Raw genomic sequence first — 22527 nt, 5'->3', positions numbered from 1 at the left:
GCCACATCCAGCCTGGCCTTGAATGCCTGCAGGGATGGGGCATCCACAGCCTCCTTGGGCAACCTGTTCCAGTGCCTCACCACCCTCTGGCTGAAAAACTTCCTCCTAATATCCAACCTAAACCTCCCCTGTCTCAGTTTAAAACCATTCCCCCTTGTCCTATCACCATCCACCCTCACAAACAGTCGTACCTCCTCCTGTTTATATGCTCCCTTCAAGCACTGGAAGGCCACAGTGAGGTCTCCCCTATCATGAACTTTGTTTTTATTGTTTATCACAGTGGATAAGCACCCAAGAAAAAGTTCTGCTTGATACCAAGTGAAATGTCTTCTATGAAACACCCTTTAAATTGAATAAAAATTATTTGGAGATGGAAACTCTAAAAGTGAAATAGAACTTTTTTCTTTTTTTACCAAAGCCTAGTGGCTGTCACTTTGGAGTACCCAAAATACAACCGTTTAGTTTTAAATACTGGAGGAAACACTGGGAGAAGTTGGCAAATCCCAGTGATCAGGAGATACTAAAAGGAACAAGTTCACTGACTTGGATTTAAGTTCCTCCTGAAGGCTGGTGGTGGAAGGAACAGAGCTGAAGTTCCCTGTGTTGTAATGTGGTTACAGTGGATGGGGCTGTGAGCAACCTGGTCTAGAGGGAGACGTCCCTGCCTACAGCAGGGGGTTGGAACTGGAGGATCTTAAAGGTCCCTTCCAACCCAAACCGTTCCGTGATTCTGTAATGTTTGAGGATGGAATGTTATGGGATTCTTTTATAATTATTATTATTGTTCTTGAGTCGTTTTTCAGGAGACAAAAAAAGTTTTATGATTGTTTTGATAGACTTTTCCCACCGAGATAATAGCAAAAATAAAATCCCAGTAGAGAAGTTTAGCAGACTCTCTGACAGAGTTTTACAAAGCCATTGCTAGAAATTCTTGGGGTTCATTCTTTTTCATCTGGGCTGAACAAATCCTATCAGCAGGGAGATGGACACCACGACCTGCTGTGCTTTCCAGTCATTTGCTGCATCTGTGCTTCTCTGAGGATGCCACAGCTCTCCTCTTTCAAAAGTGTTCTTTATAGAGACTTTGTTGAGTGGGGATTCTGATTGTCTGGTTGAGGGCCTCAGCACTCAGCCAGCCCTCTGGTACCCCTAGCTGCGCGCAGCTCAGAACTTAACAAACCATGCTTTATTTATTTATTCATTTGCCTGTTTATTCCTTTGATCCAGTAGCAGATGAACTTGTCTCATTCTTTTTGGGCACGTGGGATCCAGAACAGAAGGTGTAAATAGCTGGAGAAGGCAGATTTCTAGTTTTAACGATGACTGGAAATGTGTACCGTGTCAAAGTCATCTACGTGAGACACAGCAAGGTGATAAATCACAGCTATGATGTGATTCTATGATACGATGAAACTCTTCTTAAAAACCAGCTTAGCCCCAGTCATCAAAGATGAGCTCCATTCCAGCAGTGCTTGCATGCAGTGCCTCTTGTCTTTCACCTGCTAGGATGTGGTTAACTGCCTGCTGAAGATTGCATCCAGTTATATTTCCCCTCCATTCATCTCGTGTTTATTTCATGCTTTTAATAGAGTTTTACTGACTAAATACAAACCTGCCGCCAGGCCAATCCATGCAGATTGGATTTCTGATACACAAGAGATTTTATTTTCTTCAAAACAGGTGATAAAGCAGAGAAAAGTAAATACCACACACATCCAATATCCCTCTTCGTAAATTCCATTCGGAAATGCCACATCATCTGCTTTTAGGAATGAAATTAAAGTCAAGGTTTTAACTCTGAAGCTGATGTAAACCACTGATACTAAGCTGTGTTTTTAAGTTGTTCCAGAGCATAGTAGTGTCCTGTGATACTTTCATGGCTACTCTGTGTGCATGTGCTTTTATTGCCTGATGGTAATGGTTGCTGATATGGTACTGATGGTAAAATGGTACTGATATGGTAAAATGTTCATGTGAAGACTTGCAGTTTTGAAGCAGATACACTGAAAACCATCATTTATCACCATCACCCAAAGTCTCTAATTTGAGATCCTAAGTCCAGAATGTATTAGAAAAGTATGGAAATCACAACTGGGACGACAAATATTGAATGTTGCTGAACCATTTCCTCATTAAACAGAAGACTGAGGAATCTTTTAGAGGAATCTCTGGCAGTTCTGTTAATAAAGTGTTCTTTGTTGGGGAGGAATTTATTTTGCATGAATTTAGGTGGCAACAAGTCACATTTTATTTTTCTAGACTTCCCCCAGGCTCATCGTGGCATGGATTGGCAGGGATGCTGAAAGGGTGATAAGCAAAGCTGAAAGCAGTTTTGATGTCTCCCCCTCTTATCTAAGACCAACTATCTTGAATGTGAGGAATCCTTCAAAATCAGAATCATAAAATCACAGAACTGTTTGTGTTGGAAAGGATCTGTAAAGGCCATCTGGTCCAACTCCCCTGCAGGGAACAGGGACACCTACAGCTCCATCAGGTGCTCAGAGCCTCATCCAGCCTGACCATGTTCTTTTTGTGTTATGGTATAAAGGAGTAAAGTCTTCAAGCTTCTACAAGGTCTCTCAAGACCTTCCTTGTCAGATCTGTACCATTACGGGTTGTTAGAGTTAGGATAGTATGGTTAGGTGGAGGTTGGACTTGATGATCTTGAGGGTCTTTTCCAACCTGAGCAATTCTATGATTCTGTCATTATCCCTTACTGACTGGGGCTGTCTGGGGATACATTGCTCAAATCCAAGTTGATCTCCTTTATGTAAACAACAGACAGGCTGGGGTTTCTTAACGATCTTATTTCCTCCCCACACTGATAGAATTGTAATTATCATGCTCTGTGTTCAGACCAAATTAAGTGACACTGTATTTTTCTTCCCCACTTAAGGAACCTTTGTTCTCTCAGTTATTCTCCACTAGGAGCAGATCAAGTTTATTATCGTAGTGCATGCGTGAGTTTGTATGTATGTATGTAAGTGAAACATTCCTGTAGTTATTTGATAGCTTTTTTCTAACTTCATTCAGAAAAGAATGGTAAAAAATAGACTGAGCTGGGCAAGCTTCTCCAAAAACCTGAAGTGAGGGAGATTTGGCACGGTGCTGCTGTCTGCAGTGTCCTCACCATGCTGCAGTGGCTTTTATTTCCTCTGTCTTTGCGTATGCAGGTAAATAAAGGTTTCAAAACTATTTTAGACAGCTGGAGCTGAAATACTGGTGTATTTCACTGGTGTAATACTGGTGTACTGGTGTAGACTCAAGGCTTGGCATCCTGCTGTCAAAGCAGCAGCCACCAAGCAGGAGCAGCAGTGGAATATTCAGCAGTGCTGTCTGAAGGGCTGCAATTGCTGCAGTTGGCTCTGGGAATAGTTCCAAAGCTGTCATTGGCTTTATTGTTGGAATATGACCATGGTCTGTATGACTGAATCATTCCTAAGAATATGAAAATGTGTGTTCTAGTGGCTGGGCTGGAGGGGGTGAAGTATGTTTTTTGGAAGCTAGCAACCTGAGTGAAGGGCTGAGCACTGCTGAGTATTTCTTGCTACTCAGGGAATCCCCTTTTACCTCCTTTCCTGTCCCTTGGAGTGATGATTAAACGGAAGCAATCAAGAGCCAGAAATGTTGCTAATAATCTGCAGTAAAAGGAAGGAAATCAACATTTTCAAAGTCAAAGAAGAGGCCATAGATGAGGGCAGAGAAATTAACGTCAGGTCGTGTGTCAGAAGTTGTGTGTATAATGGCTGCCTGTTGCCTATCTCATCGTGCCTCATCTGCTGCTCATTTTTTTGCTTGCACAAAGATTAAATCTGCTTGTCTGGTTGTATTACATGTGTGCAAGTACACACAGGGCACAAATAGCCAGAAGTTACAGCCACCAAAAACCTCTTTATTAATTTTATGTATGTGATCCTTAGGAAAAAGTCAGTGAGGCAAGAGAAATGAAAATAGACTGGGTTCCTCAGCATCCCATTTGTGTAAGGAAATGAAAATTGCCACCATTTGTTTCACTAGAAAGAAATAGTGCTGTAACTATCATTAGCTGTTGTTGCCCTAGAAAGATCGTGTATCTATTCCCTTCATGGGCACTCATTGTGTGCTCCTGCAATGGAGTTCTTCCATTTTATCTTCCTTTTTCTCCTTTTTCATGAGCATGATGAAGAACAAATGGACTCCATCCAGTCTCCTGTACGCAGAGCTTGAAACCAAAGTGCAATAATTGTTGCAGCAAGAAGCACATTAAAACCAGCTCTCACTGGAAAAACAGGTGTGGAGGAATATTCTTCTGCTTAATAGCCAGAGAGATCATAAAGTTCTTTTCGTGAAATCACCAGTGGTTTCTCTCTTCTCTTTCATTACATACTCCAGATCTGAGGCACATCTGCCTTCTATTGCTGTCTTTGGTGTTTTGATCATTGCTGCAACTCCTCATGTCCCAATGACTCAGTTTGTCATTGAGTCCAGTCTGTGTTATCTCACCTTTTCTATTCCACTTTTGACAGTAAGTAGGGGTCTACAAAACAACCTGTGGTCACTGTGGGAAAGAATTAAGATGACTGTTCATGATGGAGAAGCACAGGGGCAGCACTACTCTCTTCTCTCTGGTGATAGTGACAGGGCCCATGCAGAAGTCAGATTTGACTACGAATCCCAGACTGACCATAGGACTCCCATCCATTTTATTAGCGAGGTTTCATGTGAAAACAGAGCTTTGTGACCTGCAATGGGACCTTTTTGCATTTACCAACTGTGTCAATCCAGATGAAAAAGGACAGGACAAGACCCTCTTTGAATATCTGACAGTAAGAAAGAGAAGATCGAAGGAACCTTCAGGGGATGTTTAATGTCACAGCCAGCTAGCGTGAACCCAGAGGAATAGCTGGGTGCCTCCAGTGTTTCACTGCAGGCCATGGGAGCCTTGTTAGACAGGATTATTTCTCAGGTAGGGAGATTGCTCATTTGCTTGCTGGGAAGATTATCAGGTGGCCATCCTGTTCTGTGGAAAGTCATTTATCCTTCTATAAAGAAGGTTGTAATGGGCAGGGGAGGTGCAGTGCAGGAGACAGAGGCACCGTGGATTGATGCAGGAGAGGCACGGTTTGTGATGGTTTCTAACTCTGTTGCAGTCCTGCCAGGTCACTTTCAGGAAGTTGTGCACGTCTTTTGCTTCTGTTTTCATACCTGTAAAATGGAAATAGCACTGAGGAGTGAAAGGAGTTTGTGGGGATGGGGAAAGAAAGCCCAACATTTGTTATCAACCGAAAGGAGTCTTTGAAGGGAGCCATGAGTCAAATGGTTCTTCTTCCCCTGGTTTTGACACTTCCCCCATCCTTCACCCAACTTCAGGCTATTCCTGTTTGCTGCCAATTTTCTCATCTGGGGGGAAATTAGAAGAAGAGTGGTTTTCCTTTTTGGGGTGGATAAGTAACACTGATTCAAATATGCCCTTCCTCTCTGGATTTCTTATGGAACGATATCCTGAAAGTGGGATTCAGGATCAGATTAAGCACCAAAGCTTCCCACTGTCTATCTTGGAGAATCAGATGTTTGGTACACAGACTCAAAATCTGCAACAGAGGCAGATTTCTGCACAGAGTTCTGCACAGACTTTTGCACAGAGGGCTGCATCATTGGCCAAAAGGAGCAGCCAAAGTGAGGGACTTTCAGCACTGTGCCTTGGTTCTGGCTTCTTGAATGCCACTGAGATCTGCTCTCAGAGAAGAGGGTAAAAGATGTCTTGAGGCATATTTAATGCCTGGTATATTGAATAGTAATAAACATCAGTGAGGAAAGAAGCCTAATCACCTGCTTCTTTCTCGGGTGAAAATTGCATGTAAAACTGCACAGAAAATGGCAGTCTGTACCTGATTTTACTGTAAGAAGGAGCAGGAACTGCATGAATTTGCCAGTAATAGCTGACAGAAATGGAAACAGAGGACTTTACCTTTAGCACAAGTTTTCTTAGTTGATCCAAATGTTAGCAGCCATTCCATTTGGCCATGTCACTCCAAGAAGAAACTGTGCAAGTAGAAAAGAACTGCATGAAGTTCAGTGGTCTGAATACATATGGCGTAACCTGGAGCATGTAGGTGAATGGTTGTTCCTCGTTGCTTTCCATGTGGACTTCCCCTCTCTATAGCAAAAAGCACCTTCTCAAGTCTTCTCAGTGGCTTTTTTCAGTGGCTATTGCCAACAGCACTTTTAGGAGCATTCAGTCTGATGCTTTCACTTGACATCTTATTTTCCTGCTGGCTGAGTGTTGAATTATACTGATTGGCCATGGCAAAGTCCCAGCAAGAAATCGGATAAAGGGCAGAAAGAACATCATGAAGAGTTCATTAGGAAGTTATATGTATCCTTTGGGGATCTGAATTTCCTGTTTTACTTCAACTTTCTTGTTTTTAAGATGGCTGAAAATAAGCATGGAAAAGTCTGTTTCATGGGACTCTCTGTGCTTTTAGTGTCTGGGAGAAGGTATTTTATACTGCATGGGTACCTCCCTGAGTTTTGAGGATTTCTTAGCAGATGTTAAACCCCTTTCCCCACTTCCAATGCAGACAGTTCCCGGAGCTCCTCAGGGTGACATTGCATCTGGACACGAAATCTCTGATCTTCAGTGAAGTAATTGCTGATTTTCGCTCATGTCTTGGGAGAAATGGCGCCTTGGAGAGAGATCAGAAGGGTTTTCTTTTTCATAGAGTAGGGGTGAATGCATTCTACCCATTTCTAAGGTCTGCTCATGCGAGACCTCCACAGCACCTGCCCGTCCCGTGGTTGGGAGGTGTGGTTGTCTTCCTTGCAGAATTCATCAGTGATGCTGATGCATGGGAAGACTCTAGAAAATCAATATCCAGCATTGAGTTTGCACTGGGATAAGTATGGTGAGAGTGGAGCAATGTTTACTACGTGCATTGTATTTTCCTAGTTGGAACACTTAAAACCTAAACCTTTCTGCCTGTGTTTGAATACACCTGTTACAGACACGTTCAGTTTTCTCTTGAACTCTCTTTTCCACACCTTTGCTGTCTTCCAAACCCATTTTCTTACACAAACTGTTCCCAGTAAATATCTTGATAAACTGATGGTCTCTAAGATGTATTTACATCCCTTATTTCTCTTCTTCCCTCCTTTTGGCAGGCTGTCCTAGTCTTCAGACCCCACAGAGGTTGGGATATGCTGATTTGCTCTGTGAATGATCTGTACTGTTAATCTGTTCTTAATTACACGAATGTGTTAGACTGAACTCCAGCACAGAGTGTTCATTTCTCTTTTATTTTGGTCCCTACCAGGAAATGCCTACAGAGAATGCCTGGGCAATGGGACGTGGGCTTCCAAGATAAACTACTCTCAGTGTGAGCCTATTCTGGATGACAAGGTCTGTATTTTTCCTTTCCTTCGTTCTTCTCGGTGTCGTTTCTCAGCATATATGAATGCAAAGCCAAGCTTAAGGTTAACATACTAATTTGGGATTTCTGAGCTGGATTCCATTTCTGTCTCTGCAGTGAATCCTCCCTGTGAGTTCAGACAAATTATTAATCCAGTCTCCACATTTCCTACTCAAATTTTTATTAAAAAAACAAAGGATGCTTTACTAGATTCTGTCTCTGACATTGTATGTTTATGTAGATCCTTCTTAGCTTTGTTGAGAGCCTACAGCTGCTACAGTAAATGTTATTAATAAGAGCAATAATACCAAAAGCTTCATTGGGAGTGAAATGTAAGCTTTCATCAGCTGATTCCACTCCCCGAATGCCAGTTCTGAAGTCTCATCAACAACTGGCCTTTCCAGATCTCAATGCCATTTTCCCTAAGGCAAATATGTAAAGGAAAGGCAAAAGAAAAATACATAAAAAGCAAACTCAAGTCCCAGCTGTCTTTAAAAGACTGAGCCAGCCTGACATTACATAGGAGTTTACAGAATCAAATTAACATACAGGGGTAAAGCTCCTTCAGAAAAGCTGCAAGCTTATGCAAAGCCCTTTTATTTTGTCGGATGTCACCTTCTTTTGGACGCATCACAGGCATTCATCCTCACACAGCTTAAACCTTTCATCCTTCCGTGCCATGTTCTCTTTCCCTTCTTCTTTCGATTCTGTGGTGAGGCACACAGGCACACTTAGGCTTTGTCCTGTCTTTTTGCTAAGGGTGGCCAAGCCCAGCAGCTCAGACCTCGTTATGTTTTGGGCTTCTTTGCACTCTTCTGTCATTAGAGTTGTGCCACGCCAGGTTCCAGCAGAGGATGAAGACAAGGTCTTGCCTACTGCAAGTTGCTTGCGGAACTAATCCAGATTTCAGTCTCAGGACTGTCTGCACCCAGAACAGTCATAATGTGCCTTGACACCTGACCCATAAGATCCCCATAATGTGGGCTTTCTCAAATGAATGAGAAAGCAGGTAGCTACACAGCAGGTGCTAAGGAGTACCCACTCATTCATTGGCGAGGTGGAATCCACCCCCTAAAAAAGCTAGAGGCTTCAAGAAAGTCAGAAGAATGCACTAGAAGATAACTGTTCTCCTTCAGGACTGATAAGCATTCAAGGTTGTCTGGCATAGTGGAGAAGGCACCATGGCATCTCAAGCTGAACCAATTTGGGACTGCTCCAGTTCAGCCTATCCTTACAGTTACCTTCCATTGAAATTGAAAACCCTTACTTGCTTTGTGCTTTTCCAGCTGGCTCAGTTCCCTGAACCATCATATTGCAGTATTGCAGGAGTTTTGTGGACAAGGCACACAGTTAGGGAGGGAAGAGGTGTCTGGGATGGAGGGGGATAGCAGCCCATGGTAGCTCTGACTGAGGAGGATTTTCAGTGCTGTGAATTGAGTCTCTTATCAGTGAGCAGCACTGGGGGGTGGAGTGAGGCATGCAGTGCTGACTTAGAGAATGGGGTAAAGAGCCAGGCAGAGGCTAAGCATGTTTTTGGTGGTTAGCTCATACAGGAAACCTGAGCTGACATTAGCTCTGTTTTTGCTTTTAAAAACTTTGCAGCTATGGTGATAGTTTAAGGATTCTGAAGTAGCATGTTCCTTAAACAGAGGAAAGTGCAGATGTTCCCTCCACCCCTGTTTGCAAAAGCTTAAACATTCATTTACTAGACCTTTAAAGATTGGTGACAGGCTTTACAGTTTTTAATATTTGTGAATATTTTCTAAATCTCTGCATAATGCTCAGCACTGCAGATGAATACTTGAGTTGCTTTGTGACCTCAAAACAAATAAAGACAACAAAATCCATACGGATTTCCATAATCCTCAGTTTTGGTTAAAGGTGAGATTTGGGCACGGACATGAGCCTGTTGTTTGCTGTCTGATCCCAGCAGATGCCACCTATCTTCAGACTGTAGCCCCATCTGTTTTGTCTCAATCCTGAACTTACCAGAGTTCTAAGGAAGGATGTAGCTGGACTTCAGATGCAGCTATCAATACATGATACATGGGGACAGGAGCAGGCGTTCTCAGATCAGCCCAGTGTCAAATGCTACGTGCTATATGGAATCGTGGGGCCATACCACAGAAAACTGCAGTTCTTTTCAGCTGTAGGTCAGTTTCAAGAGGCATAAGATCCTGAAGCACACATTCACTGATGTACTGCATTCATACATGAGTGCTTAACCTGTGGCCATAGCTGATAAAATCATGCTCTGGGGCTGTTTTGCTCCTAGATGGGCATCTGGGCTGGATTTAGCTTCCCCTGTGTAGTTAGGCAGTGTGGTTTAAGATGCCCCAGTGTATCTCCATACATCTGGCAGTTGTGACACAGGTCTTCTGGGATAACGGTGTCCTTCAGCAATTTGAGGTTGGTTTGTTGCTAGGACTGTCAAGGAAGCACAAAGTTTCCTGCATGCACCTCAAGGGATGCCTGTGTTTGTGCCACAGCTGTTTCCAGCCCTTGCTTCAGTTGTTGGTTCAGGTTTTCACAGATATCCTAATGTACATGTCTCAATATCAGACCAAATTCCACCCACTGAATGATCAATTAACACCTTCTCCAGGTACCCAAATCAGGTACAGAAGCTGATTGTTTGGCACAGTGTGTAATAAATGGGGAGTTTCTACTTAGCTTGCAGTCTCCTGTGTCAGAGATCCTTGCTGCATCTAGTACAAATCTGCTCTTGTTAGAAGATAAATGAGAGTCTCAAGCAGCAAAAAGTCTGCCTCAGCCTTCATAAGGAGCTATAAATCAAGAACTATGGGTTTGTTTATGTGGCCTTTGGCAGCTGGCTATGAAGTTGGCTCTGCTGCTCTTTTGAGGAGGCTTGAAGAAGTGTCGCTGAATCAGCATCGTGCTGGACCTAAGTTAACGTATCCTGCTGAGGACCACAGTCGTGTTAGGCACAGCCACCCAGCTTCCAGCTGGCCACAAACAGGAAAACAGTGAGCTCAGAGGCAGCTGCCTCTTCCCCTCAGTCTGACAGCAGTGAAAGTTTGCCTGCCTTTCTATTCACTTGTTTGGTGTTATGATTCATCTCAGCTGATCTTTAATTATCCAGAAGTTACACGTTCGGTCCAACGAGTCGTCTAGCTCTCCTATGCAGCCAAGGGAGCAATAAAGAGGCCTCCTTGAGGAGTGACTCATTGCTGTTCCAACTGTTTTGCAGAAAGAACTGAACTGTCCTTGCACTGCACTTTCCCTGACTGCTGGGAGCCCAAGGCTTTGCTTGGCCACTGAACTTGCCAGCAGTCCAACAGGATGAGATGGCTCCCTTATTTTGGACATCAGGGAAGATAGGAGGAAGAAGGAGAGCTGTATTAAGAGAAAGCAGTAGTAGGCCAGGCTGGATGTGGCTCTGGGCAGCCTGGTCTGCTGGTTGGTGACCCGGCACATAGCAGGAGATTGGAACTAGATGATCATCATGGTCCTTTTCAACCCAGGCCATTCTATGATTCTATGATAGTAGAAGCCAAAGAATGCCAGTTTGTGTCAGAGCAGCATCTCGTGTAACAAATACACTCCTAGTTTGTCCAAGGTCCTGGGCAACCTGCTCTAGGTGGCTCTGGGCAACCTGCTTGGGCAGATTGCATTACATGGCCTCTAGAACTCCTTTCCAACCTCAGTCATTCTATGAGTCTGCTTCCAAAAGTCTTGAAAGAGGAGATATGGTATCTTCAAACTGGTCACTCATCCCTGGACTGGTAAGGAGGTCATCCTAGCAACAGAAAGGAATCTGAAATGACTGATGTGGAACTTATTTCACAATCATAGAATTACAAAATGTCCTGGGTTGAAAAGGACCACAATGCTCATCTGGTTCCAACCCCCTGCTGTGTGCAGGGTCACCAACCAGCAGCCCAGGCTGCCCAGAGCCACATCCAGCCTGGCCTTAAATGCCTCCAGGGCTGGGGCATCCACAACCTGCTTGGGCAGGGATACCCTAGCAAAGGTAAAAGTCCTGAGAATAGAGTGACTCCTTCACTCCGGGAAGCCCAGAGTGCCTTAAACTTGAGAAGTTGATACAAGGTAAAAGAATAAAGCTGCACTTCCTCATTTTAAGTGGCAGATAGCACTCTCTGACACAGTGTGATGGTCAGACACGGGGTATGGAATGGAAGAGAGCTCCAGTGACATGCCCACCGCCAGCAGTGTCCTTGCCATCCCCTTTTCTATTTCCTTTCTAACATAATGACTCTCCTTCTAAACCACAAATAGAATTTAATCTGCATTTTAGTGTAGTGCACTAGCTTCCTGGAAGCAGAGGAACATTGTGTAGCAATAGAAGTTTCTCAGCATTTTAAACGCATCAGCCTTCAAGACAGAACAGTTATGCAAGTATTTACATTAACTCATCTTTGACCAACGTGGCTCATTCTGGGCACGTGTTTTTTCAACCCTAGAGGTGTTGTCTCCACTTCTACCAGAGATGCAGATTGCATGTAGGCTGGTGGGAAGTGATCTTGCAACCCTGTCAGCTTCTTTTTTCATAGGCACAGAGTCACTTCTTGTTTCTATGATATTCAAATTTGCCTTCAGGAAACCTCGGTTGTGTCAGCAAAGGGAAAATAAATGAATTCAGGCCTGCTGTTCCTTCAGCATGCACGTATCAAAGAGGACCTTAATTATTTGCTGGGGGTTTTTTCAGTCAATTTTTTTTGGTATGTTTTGAACCATACCTTCTTAAAACTGAAGTAAAGTCGAGATAGAGGTTAGGAGCCAAAGGAGCAACTGGAAGGGTCAGTGTCATACAGCAGATGCTTGGTCTGGGAGGAGCACTGCCATCTTCTAGAAAACTTCTAACACTACATGAGCAATTAGTCAGGAATAAATTAAGCAAGCCACTTTGCCAGAGCATGAACTGAATAGCACAGCATTGCTTTTCAGGCAGACACATCAGTTAGAGTGTTCTCCTCCATTAGGTGACCTGCTGACTTAAAGCTTCATGTGGAATTCAGGTTTTGGGTTATTGTTGGATTTTCACTTTCCTCCTCTAGGCTATTCAGAAAATGGGCTGTGCTGGGGAAGTTTATTTTAGGGCATTTTATAATAGACTTACAAATACCTTACGTGGTTGAGTTCAGTCCAGAAACAGCACATTACTCCATGTGCTGAAGATACAGGCAGGTTTCATCGTGGAAATGGTTCCAAGAGGGCTTGCTCTCTGGCAGAGCACTGGGAGATGCTATCTCCATAGAACAATGGTGCAGATTAACTACAGCTGTTGGTTGTAGTTTCATCCAAACTTCCATTCACTGACAAATTCCTCTGACTGGAATAAAATGGGAAGGAAAATTGCTAGAAAAAATGAAACAAAGTAGGCTCGACCTAAATTAGAAAATTGATGCTATTTGCAGGATTTTAGTTCAGTATCTTTATCAAAAGGGAGGAAATTTAGATTCTAGGTCTTTCTTTTCTGAGGAAGGAGAACATCCCATGTGGGGGAAAAGTTTGCTTAGCCTGGAAAGAAACAAGACGTTCCATTTACTTCAAGGTCAAATTTTGGCCACATTGCATAGTTCCCTGATTTAGGTGGGAGCACTCTGTACTTATTTTTCAATCTACAAGATCAAGAACCTACCAATAAAACCTTCAGCATCCTAAGAAACAGACTCTAATACAGAAATTTCATCGCATAGTTGGACCCTGCTAAAACCAAGAGCTCTGTTTCATCAAGTTCTCAAACCTGAGAGGACCCCACCAGCACTCTGTCAGTCCGTATCCCTTGTTCTGCCCTCAGAGAAAGATAAGGCTCATAGTTGGCAGGAAGGCTCCTCAGAGAAAAATCAGCTCATATGGAAAGGGCTTCTTCTGATTCACTGATTCATTCTATATGACAATCACACCCATCATACCCATTCATTTCCATGTGAAAATCAGGCCGTGTGTGAGGGAAAGTAGCATAACCTGCCTCCTTATGACTGTGTAGGCTCCAACATAGGAACCTTCTACAACGTACTGATGTTTTGCAGCTGTGAGAAGATCATTGCCTGTGTCTTTGGTAGCTTTGTTTCCCCAAAAATACAAAGTTTTGCAGTTTTACATGACGATGAAAATAAAAGATCTCAAGGAAATTGAGGAAAACGAGGGAAAAGTGACTTTTCTGCTGAGATTTGTAAGAAACTCTGGATAAATCCCAAACAGAAATGAAACCAAGCGTGTACTTTGTGCCTGGGCAGCATGTTTGGCTTCTATGTAGGCATCAGCCCTGGGGCTGTTATATCATTTGAATGTCGAGAAAAGTAATTACTGTTTCCTAAACTGATTAACTGTTCCTTAATGTCAGCGCTCAGAGGGTCATGCTGATTTAATCATGTTATCTCTTTACCTCCAGAGGAAGTATGCACACCATTACAAGATTGCCCTCATCATAAACTACCTGGGGCACTGTATATCAGTAGGGGCCCTTATAGTTGCCTTTATGCTTTTCTTGTGCTTGAGGTGAGTAATCTCTTTGCATGCTTCTAACTTGGTTGGGTGTTACCGGGTTACTCAAGCCCTCTAATCACACTGTCCAGTTTGTGTATCATCTTGAAAGATTGTGGCTTTTCTGCTCCGGAGCCTGTATGCATCTTCAATGGTTTCTGCACTGGATGAGCTGTGATGATGGCTGCCATGCTTAAGACCTGAAGCTTATTGGTATTCAGGAAGAGGGCTCTACGTGATTTATTGATGCAGCAAAAAATTCACTGAGCGTGCAGTGCTTCATTAAGGGAAGCTGGGATTTGAGTGTTGAGTCACAAATTTGGGGGGCAAGTTTTCTAAGGCACTGCATGATAACATGAGGCATTTCGTGTTGCCTTGCAGACAATGCCAAGATCTAGACCCAGGGAGATGAAGTTAAAGCTTTCAATTTTGGTTTGGGTTAATTTCAATTTTTCTTCCATTAAAGAACTTGGAATTTCGCTGAAGTAACAAGGGGAGCATCTTTTTAGGACTTTTATCTCTGCAAGCGCTCGTGAAACAAGGAATGCAGTCACTGAAACCATGTAGAAATGCTTCCCTTCTCCTGGTCAAGTGGGAGTGACCTGGTTGAAGGATATTTCCATGTTATTAGTGTGGCCTTGTCTAGGAATGTGCAATCAGACCCCATCCAGGACTGTGGTATGCTGATAGACAGTGACCAAAGTGAAAACAGTGCTGCTTTCCTAGGCTGGAGCATCCCTCCAAAGGCTTACACTGAGTCTTTCCCTTAAGCAGTGCTAAGTGGAGGGATGGCCTTGTTAACAGCAAGAATCTTCTTTCACCCCAGTGTGTATAAGCAGAATAAACTGTGCTCGTGGGAAGAAAAAAAGTAAAGCTTTAAACATTCTCTGGGAACATTTCTGATGCATCAGTTTAAACTTCCACTTCAACCTTTTCACTTAGCAGATAGTGCTAATTCCCATCGTGCTTGGAGCCCTGAATTAATTCACACTGGATTATTAATTGCAACGATATTCTCTGCTTCGTTGCTGAATCTTTTATGAATGCTTAAGTAAATAAATGCAGAAACAATGAGATGATCCGGGATCAACGTATCCAGCTTCTACTGGAAGTCGCCTCGCTGATCTCTTTTAAGCTGTTTTGCTGGTATTTAAATTCTGATTTTACGATTCAAATTTTGCAGCATGAAAAAGGACTGCAGCAATTCAGTAGCTTCCTATACATGCTGTGAATTAAGATATTCAGTCTCTCTACATTTCCATTGCACCGTGCAAAAGAAGAACCAAGCGCTCTGATATAACTTTCCAACCTGTGTTAGCCAGCATGAGCTTTCTCAGTCTCTGCAGAGATGAGACAAAAGATGCTCCAGTAAAGGCGGTCCAGACTGCATTACTGTTTTCCCCTACACATTTTCTAGGCTGTGTATGTCTTCATCACCCATACCTCTAGAAGTGTCCCAGGAGCAAATCTATTCTGATAATTGAGTCTTGTTATCTGGGGCTTTTTTTCTTTCCTGCTTTAATTGGGCCATTAGAAGGCATCTACTGTTTGGGTGATATGAGAGAATCTTAGAATCACCAAGGTTGGAAAAGACCTACAAGATCATCCAGTCCAACCATCCACCTGTCACCAGTAGTTCCCTCTAAAGCATGTCTCTCAGCACAACAGGAATGTAGATAATTCCTGCCTTAAAGAAAACCAACGCACTAGAAGACCTTCAGGGCAAGGTCTGATAATTTCTTACATTGGAATTTCCATAGTGGAAATTTATCATTTCCTTATCCCTGCCCACTCTGCCATCTACCTTACTTCCTTGTGCTTGCTGAGGGTAAAGATGGAGTACGCCTCCAGGAAGGCTCAAATTCTACAACTGCATAGTTTTAGGCTTCTCACTCATCATCTGCTTGATTTGCCCTTTGCTTTGTTAATGCACATGGAGACCCAAAGACAACCCTGTCTCAAATGATAGATAGGAGAACAGCTGCTGCGTTGGGAAAGAACTGCTGGAAGGGCTGGGAGATCTCTCACATTGGAGGTTTCAAGAGCAGGTTTAGTCTATGGCTGGAGTGGCAAGGGATGTTGCTTTGGTTACAATGAGAGGGGTGCTGTGCTTCTGGAGGTGAGTGGCTCCATCACTGTTGCTGCTCCAGCCCAACCTGCTGCATTGAGTGAGGTGTGGTCCTCAGTTCTGCTGAAGGGGGAAGGGGACAGAGCTGGATGTAGTCCTTCTTCCAAATGGGTCTTGGCTCATCTCTTCCCCAGTTCCATCTTCAGTTCCTTATGCCACTTTCTGACCTCCATTCACAGCTACACTAGCAGTGTTCTGTCCTAAACCCCAGGGGATTTTACACTGAAAGATGTTTTGAAGGGCAGAAAACTCAGACATAAAAGCAAGCAATGAAATCAACTGCCATCTGTTTTGTGTTATTAGGAGCCCCCAAAGCAGCTGGGAAGGAAGGAGGGCTCAGCCAAGGACTCCCTTCACCTGGGAAGACCTATTCTAACTCTTTTTTTAATACAGCTCTGTCCCAAGCCTTCTTCCAGGGCACTGTAATAAAAAATATGCAAGTAAGCATTTCATTCAGCACATAAATACTGAAAAGTGAAGCCCACCTCGTGAGAGAGGAGTTTATTATGACTGAATGATTCACTGAAATTTCTTCTGAAGATCTAGGTCACGGATGTTTCCTCAGGGTCTAAATGTAGGTGCTCTTAAAAGTCTAACGGCCATGCTGTTACATGGAGCAACGAAACCTGCAAGAAGAAATATGCTGAGAATGGAAAATGAGGCATTTGTGCCTAAAGGCAGGTGTGCTGCAGAGCTGTGCTGATTTCCAGCACAGGACCTGGAGAGATTCGCTCAGTGCACTTCAGAGGGCGTTGTTAAATGTATCTGCACTGCTGTGAGCCTCCTGGGTTATCTGTTCTCCTCATTGGTAGTAAAGGTTTAATTCATCCCGCAGGTGCACACAGGCAGTTCCTGCTCACACGGGGCTCACCTTCCCACATAACCACATTCTCACCCTACTAAAGCAGAAGTTTTCCATAGGAGGAGCTCTGCTAAAGTTGATAGCAACCAAGCTAAAGAGGGAGAAAGAAAAGAAGGATTGAAATGCTTCCTTTCACTAATAGATTGTTCTGCTGTTGCTGAGAATGCGGAAACCCAAATTGCTTTCTCTTGCTTTTTTCCTTGTTAGCATGCTGTTTTATCCCTCTCCGAGGTGGAGGATGAGTTCCTTGTAAAACTCCTCTCTTGTTATCAAACAAAGTGACGGCAATTGCCAGCAGTGAACTGGCTGGATTTGATTTCCAAATGTTTTATTTGTGCATTGGTAACTGAAGCAGAAGCACCAACTACAGGAAGATGTGTGTTTGTTCTGGGAAATGTCGAAGCCACTGCTGCGTTTTGAATCCAATAAAGAAGGATGGCACTTAGAGGAAGATTGAAGATTGAAAATGACAGGTCCTCCTGCACAGGTTGCAAGATAAAGGCAGCTCTATAAAAATAAAAGCCGCCAACATTGGCACAGCAACTTTTTCTGCTAGCGTGGTAGTAATGAAAGTAAAATGAAGTGATGAGGGAAACTTCGCTTTCCTGTTCTTCCTAATTTACCGCTTTATATTCCCACTTTAAGACATCTGAATTTTTATTTTGCAAGGCAGTGTGCCCTTTCTTTCTGGAATAACAGCTAGGTTACTGAAACCTCACTTTTTTTTTTCTCCTGGCAGATTGAATGATTACTTTTTTTCTTTCAGCAACATGTTCACCTTTCTTTTTTAATTCTAATCAGCTCCCAGGGCTTAGGAGTAGAAGATCTGTTGTCTTCTATCTTCTCTTGTTCCACGTTTCTTTCAACTGTCTCTTGTTCTTCACAAGAACAAGAGTTGGTGAGAGTGGTACAGGTCCAAATAAGGGCAGTGCAGTTGGGGAAAGGTCTGGAGCACAAATCTTATGGGGAGCAGTTGTGGGAACTGGGGTTGTTTATTCTGGAGGAGGCTCAGGAAAGACCTTGTTGCTCTCTACAGCTCTCTGAGAGGATGGGAGATGGGAGTTGGTCTCTTTTCTCACATCATGTGTGATAGGGTGAAAGGGAATGGCTTTAAGTTGTGCCTAGGATAGGTTCAGGTTGGAAAAAAATTCTTCACAGAGAGAATTGTGAGGCATTGCTCAGGCTACTCAGGGAGGTGGTGGAGTCACTGTCCCTGGAGGTGTTCAAGAGCTGTGGAAATGGGGTACTGAAGGATGTGGTCAGTGGGCAATACTAGTGGTAGGTGAGCGGTTGGACAAGATGATCTTAGAGGTCTTTTCTAATCTTAATGATTCTATGATTCTGTGATTTCGTGGAGCAGAGTGATCTGAGGGCTGTCAGAGCCTTGATGATGTATCACCTGGGTAGGTGAGCTCTGCAATTCCTACTGAAAAGTCATGAGGTATCCAGTGTGATTAGAGCAGAGTAGGCTCCAGACCTAAGGTGCAGTCCTGCTGTCATGGAGCAAGGGAAAAATAGCAAGTCCCCAGGATAAGGCATCAACTAAAAGTCACATTAGTGCTCTGTTTTGCCCTCCAGTTTCAGGCTTTCCACCTACCCTTGTTCAGTCTGCTCTATTTGCTACTTAGAATATCATAGCTTTTAATGCTGATTCAGGTACAGGGCATTTTTTAAACTTTGTAATAAATACTGGTGATTGAAGAGTATGTGTTTAGTGGTGTTAATGGCTGTGGATTTGAAGATAGCACTCTGTCCAACCATGTGTTGAAGTGTGAAAGTTCTCAAAGCAAGACAGGAATGAAAACGATGGAGCTCTGTAGATGAGCACATATGCATTCAGATGGTCTTCTGTGAGAACAAAACATCAAGTGCTGTGCTGCTTGAAACCATCTGTGGCAGGGGGGTTGGAACCTGATGATCCTTGAGATCCCTTCCAACCAAAACATTCTATTATTCTATGATTCTGTGATCTGAAGTATCTTGTCTTAGAGACTGAGATAAAAGACAGAAGGTCATTTCCTACTGATTAGCCCTAGGCCAATGTCTTTGCTTCCCACTGCTCTTAATCACTCCCTGCTCATCTTGTATCTGTACCACTTCTTTCTTAGGCATTTGTATACAGCCTAAATCAATCACAAAGGAGCAGAGGTCTCCTGAAGTCCTAGAATAATACGAGCAATTAAAAGTGTCCCCAGAGAGCTACATTCTCAAGATGTGGGAAGTTTCATAAACTGTACCTGAAATAATAATACTATAGACTAACAATGTGAAATCTGGCAAAGAATGATTGCTGATTATAAATACATGACTGTTGGGTAAATATCAGGAAGAGGACAGCTATGTACAAGCATGTACAAGACAGCAAGAGGACATGAGCATAGGCACTCTATGGATAGACTTATGAGTGGATATTATTGGATGATTTCCAACCTAGAGAGAGCAAAGACGTTCAGGAGCAAGGTGATGGAGGAAAAAATGAACTTGCAGTTAAACAAGAGTTTCAGGAATTTATGAAGGTCTTTAACTCAGGGGTTGCCTGGAGTTTAGAGGCCACTTTCCATCCTGAGCTTGCAGTGTGCTCCCAGAAGTGAATCTGCTATCACCAAGATTTTAGCCACAAGACAGTGTCTGTGGAGATGGGCACAGACCTGTTCAAATCCTGGCCATGTAAATGCCCTGTGCAAGACTGTGTTGAATGATGAGCTAAAACTTGTCTGTGCTGTGTTCTCCTATTAGTGATGATGGAATGGTTTTGGGAACAGTGGGGCAAATCTTGCAACTTTTCCAAGATTTCAGAGGAATAAGGAGAGCAAAGTTTGGTCTTTGCAGATTTATTTGTTTGTTTGTTTCTTTTTTTCTTTGTTAGACATGAATAATGCTCAAGAGTGCCATTTTCTTCCGAAAGGAACATACGCTGTATCATTTCTGGGCAAGTGAATCAGAATGTATTAAAGCCTGGATGGTCAGAGCTACTCACCAAAAATGCACCTGCAGGTGTTTAACCACTGAAAGGTTTGATTTCCATTTTCACCCAAGGAAGCACGCATCTATGTCCCACAAAAACTCTACTGCAGGTGTTCTCTGTCTAATAAAAAATCTTCTATGATGCATTATTTTGTCAATAGATGTGCCACCCCTAAATAGGGAATGAATGCTTCTTCTAGTGCGTAGGCTGCTTTTGCATGTTATGGAAGCAGCAGCTTCCTCTGAAGATGCCCAGGCTGAGAAACATTTCTACATCCTTTGGAGACCCGTCCAACTCAGGATATTTAGTGATTCCACAGGCACTGAGCACCACGAAGCCAGCAAACATAGGCCAACCACAGGAATGAGTGTTTGGAAACAGCAAGTTATGAATGATCTTATGTTGTCTTCCCTTGCCAGATACTCTGAAATAATCATAGAATCTTGGAGCCATTAAGGTTGGAAAAGACCTCTTAAATCTTGCAGTTCAACTGTTGACCTAACTGTTGACCGTGCCCACTGACAGTGTCCTTCAGATGCCTTATCTCCATGTTCTTCTACTGTGGTGACTCCACCACCTCCCTGGGCAATAATGAAGCAATCCACACCATGTTTTGAAGGAAATGAGGCCAAGGAGATCGTGAACAGCAGCATCAGCACCTTAGAGTTGCTTCTTTTGTGTATGTACTGAGGTGTCATCCTCAGAGGGCTGTGGCTAGCTAATGAGCATCTGCTGATCTTAAGGTAGTGTGTGTTAGGAGACAAAAATCTTGGCCTGCAAGGAAGCTTCTGCACAGGCTGAGGTAGTGCCCTATAGTTACTCATGCTGTTCATTCTCAGCTTGCTCATGGGTACTTTGGCTGCAGCCTTCCAGCACAAGAAACATCAGTTGCTTTTTGACTTACCAGCAGAATCCGCTGGGCACTGTGTTTAAGCAGAAATAGAGTTTGGAAAAAGCTCAGTGAAGCACAGATAATTCCACAGTGGGTTCCTTTTAGTGTCTGTGCCCATCCTAAGCACTGGTGGAAGCTGCTGCTAACCCTAACCCCTACCCTCAAAATAAGCCTTCATGGCTTTCTTCCCTTGCAGCTGCCCCTCATGTTTCATGTGGGAATATTTGTATTACCCTAGGCAACTGCCACCAAGAAACTCATTTTCCCTGACAGCCTCTCCAGCTGCATTTTCCATCTGTAAGCAGCAGGAATACTAGAATATATACATGAGCACACAGGGAAAACCATGAGGTCCTCAGGGCAGGGTTCCATGTGGATGAAAACAAATAGGCTGTGACAGACACCCTGTATTCCCAGCCTGGGAAATAGCTGTGCAGTTAGGTATTCCTCCTGCTCCGTGCCATTTATGGATTGTCTACAAGCTTTGCCTGCCCTCAAAAAGACTGAAGGGGGAAAATACTTTTTTTTTTAGTATTGCCCATGGTTTTCCTTCCTCCTTGTTCAGCACTCATGGAGTGGGAAGGACTCCAGCCAAGCGCTTGCAGATTTTTCATGCCAACTGTTTTCAGACAGACTTCAGGATGGCATTTAATTGGACATCAATATTAATAGAATAATATGTTAAGTAGTAGAAGGTGTCCAAGCTTCTTTAATAAAGTTATCATTTGCATTATTTCGGTGCAGATGATTCTACAAATTCAGCCAGCTTTCAACCATGCCAGCACATGGTGATGATTGCTAATGTTAATTATTTGTATCGTGCTTTGAATCAGACAATAGTAGCTCTGAACATCCTGAAGGGAAAAAATAGCACTGTATGGATAGAGTGAGAAGAAAAAGCATGAATCAACAGAAAGGCTACATCAGAGTTTTATCAGTGCAGTTCCATAAGGCATTTGGAAGACCTCCATTTCTGAATCAGGGAGATCACCTGTATGGGAACAATGGATAAGTTTCCTGCCTTTTCAGCTCTCAGCATTTCCCAAGTCCAGAGAATGAATTTTCTAATTCTTTGCTTTCTACACCACATCATGCAATTAAGATCATTTGACTGAGATAATTAGTGGAGTGTGCTTTTCTCTATGAACAATCAGAAACCCTGCCCACTTCTGACACAGGTTGCAGCCATCTGCAGGAGAGTTTTCCTTGCTTTTCAGCTTGTTCCTGCTATGGAAGCCTAGTTATGATATCCAGCACAGCAAGCGATTCAGGATGCCAGGGGTATGGTATTAAGTCAGAAAATGACATTTGAGCTTGAAACACGATCTGTTCTCAAATCAAATAAAGAGGTCATTATGTGCAATTTCCCACCGTACACCTGGCTTTTGATTACTAGCTAGGAGGGCCAATGAGAATTACATTTGCTTTCACCTTAATTGCTTCTTAATTGCTTCTTTGCATCTAAGTTCCTACTATATATATATAGGGCTGAAGCTCATGCTTTTATGGGGCTCTGTGTGTGCGTGCAGTGGGAGATGTGTGCTCCTGGATCACCTTGTCTGGCTCTGTTCAGCACAGAGACCTGCTGCTAGTCAAGTACCCGTGTATGTAGGAAGTGGTGTCCTCCCTGCAAGTTGGAAAACTCATCATCTTTCTCTCCTTTCCAGGAAGCCCTTTTCTTTCTGCCTGCTCATTTGCTCGGTGTAACCTATGCATCTTTTCTGGCACTGCTTGCTTGCTGTATTTCAGGGGGATACGTCAGGCCCAAACTCTGCTTTCAGGCACAGCCAAAAGTGAAATTGCTGTGTGAACTGTGCTACTTCA

At 43.3% G+C, this 22527-nt stretch overlaps 1 protein-coding gene across 8 annotated transcripts in view; it reads left to right on the top strand.

Moving 5' to 3' along the window:
* CRHR2 (corticotropin releasing hormone receptor 2) overlaps positions 1–22527 on the top strand; it is a 132396-nt gene that overhangs the window by 66444 nt on the left and 43425 nt on the right. For 7 of the 8 annotated variants that reach the window (XM_042817072.1, XM_042817075.1, XM_042817078.1 and 4 more), the window contains 2 exons: positions 7293–7378; positions 13765–13871. In XM_042817072.1, coding sequence (XP_042673006.1) covers positions 7293–7378; positions 13765–13871 — 193 coding nt within the window. Of the gene's footprint in view, positions 1–7292; positions 7379–13764; positions 13872–22527 lie in introns of those variants that run through there. The other variant, XM_042817081.1, reaches the window with a different exon arrangement.

This window comes from Centrocercus urophasianus, unplaced genomic scaffold (assembly GCF_019232065.1).
Source record: "Centrocercus urophasianus isolate 14NV4802_14NV808 unplaced genomic scaffold, USGS_Curo_1.0 seq_16, whole genome shotgun sequence".
Lineage (NCBI taxonomy): Eukaryota > Metazoa > Chordata > Aves > Galliformes > Phasianidae > Centrocercus > Centrocercus urophasianus.
Note: the sequence above shows the minus strand (reverse complement) of the source record. Positions and strands in the feature narration are given on the sequence as shown.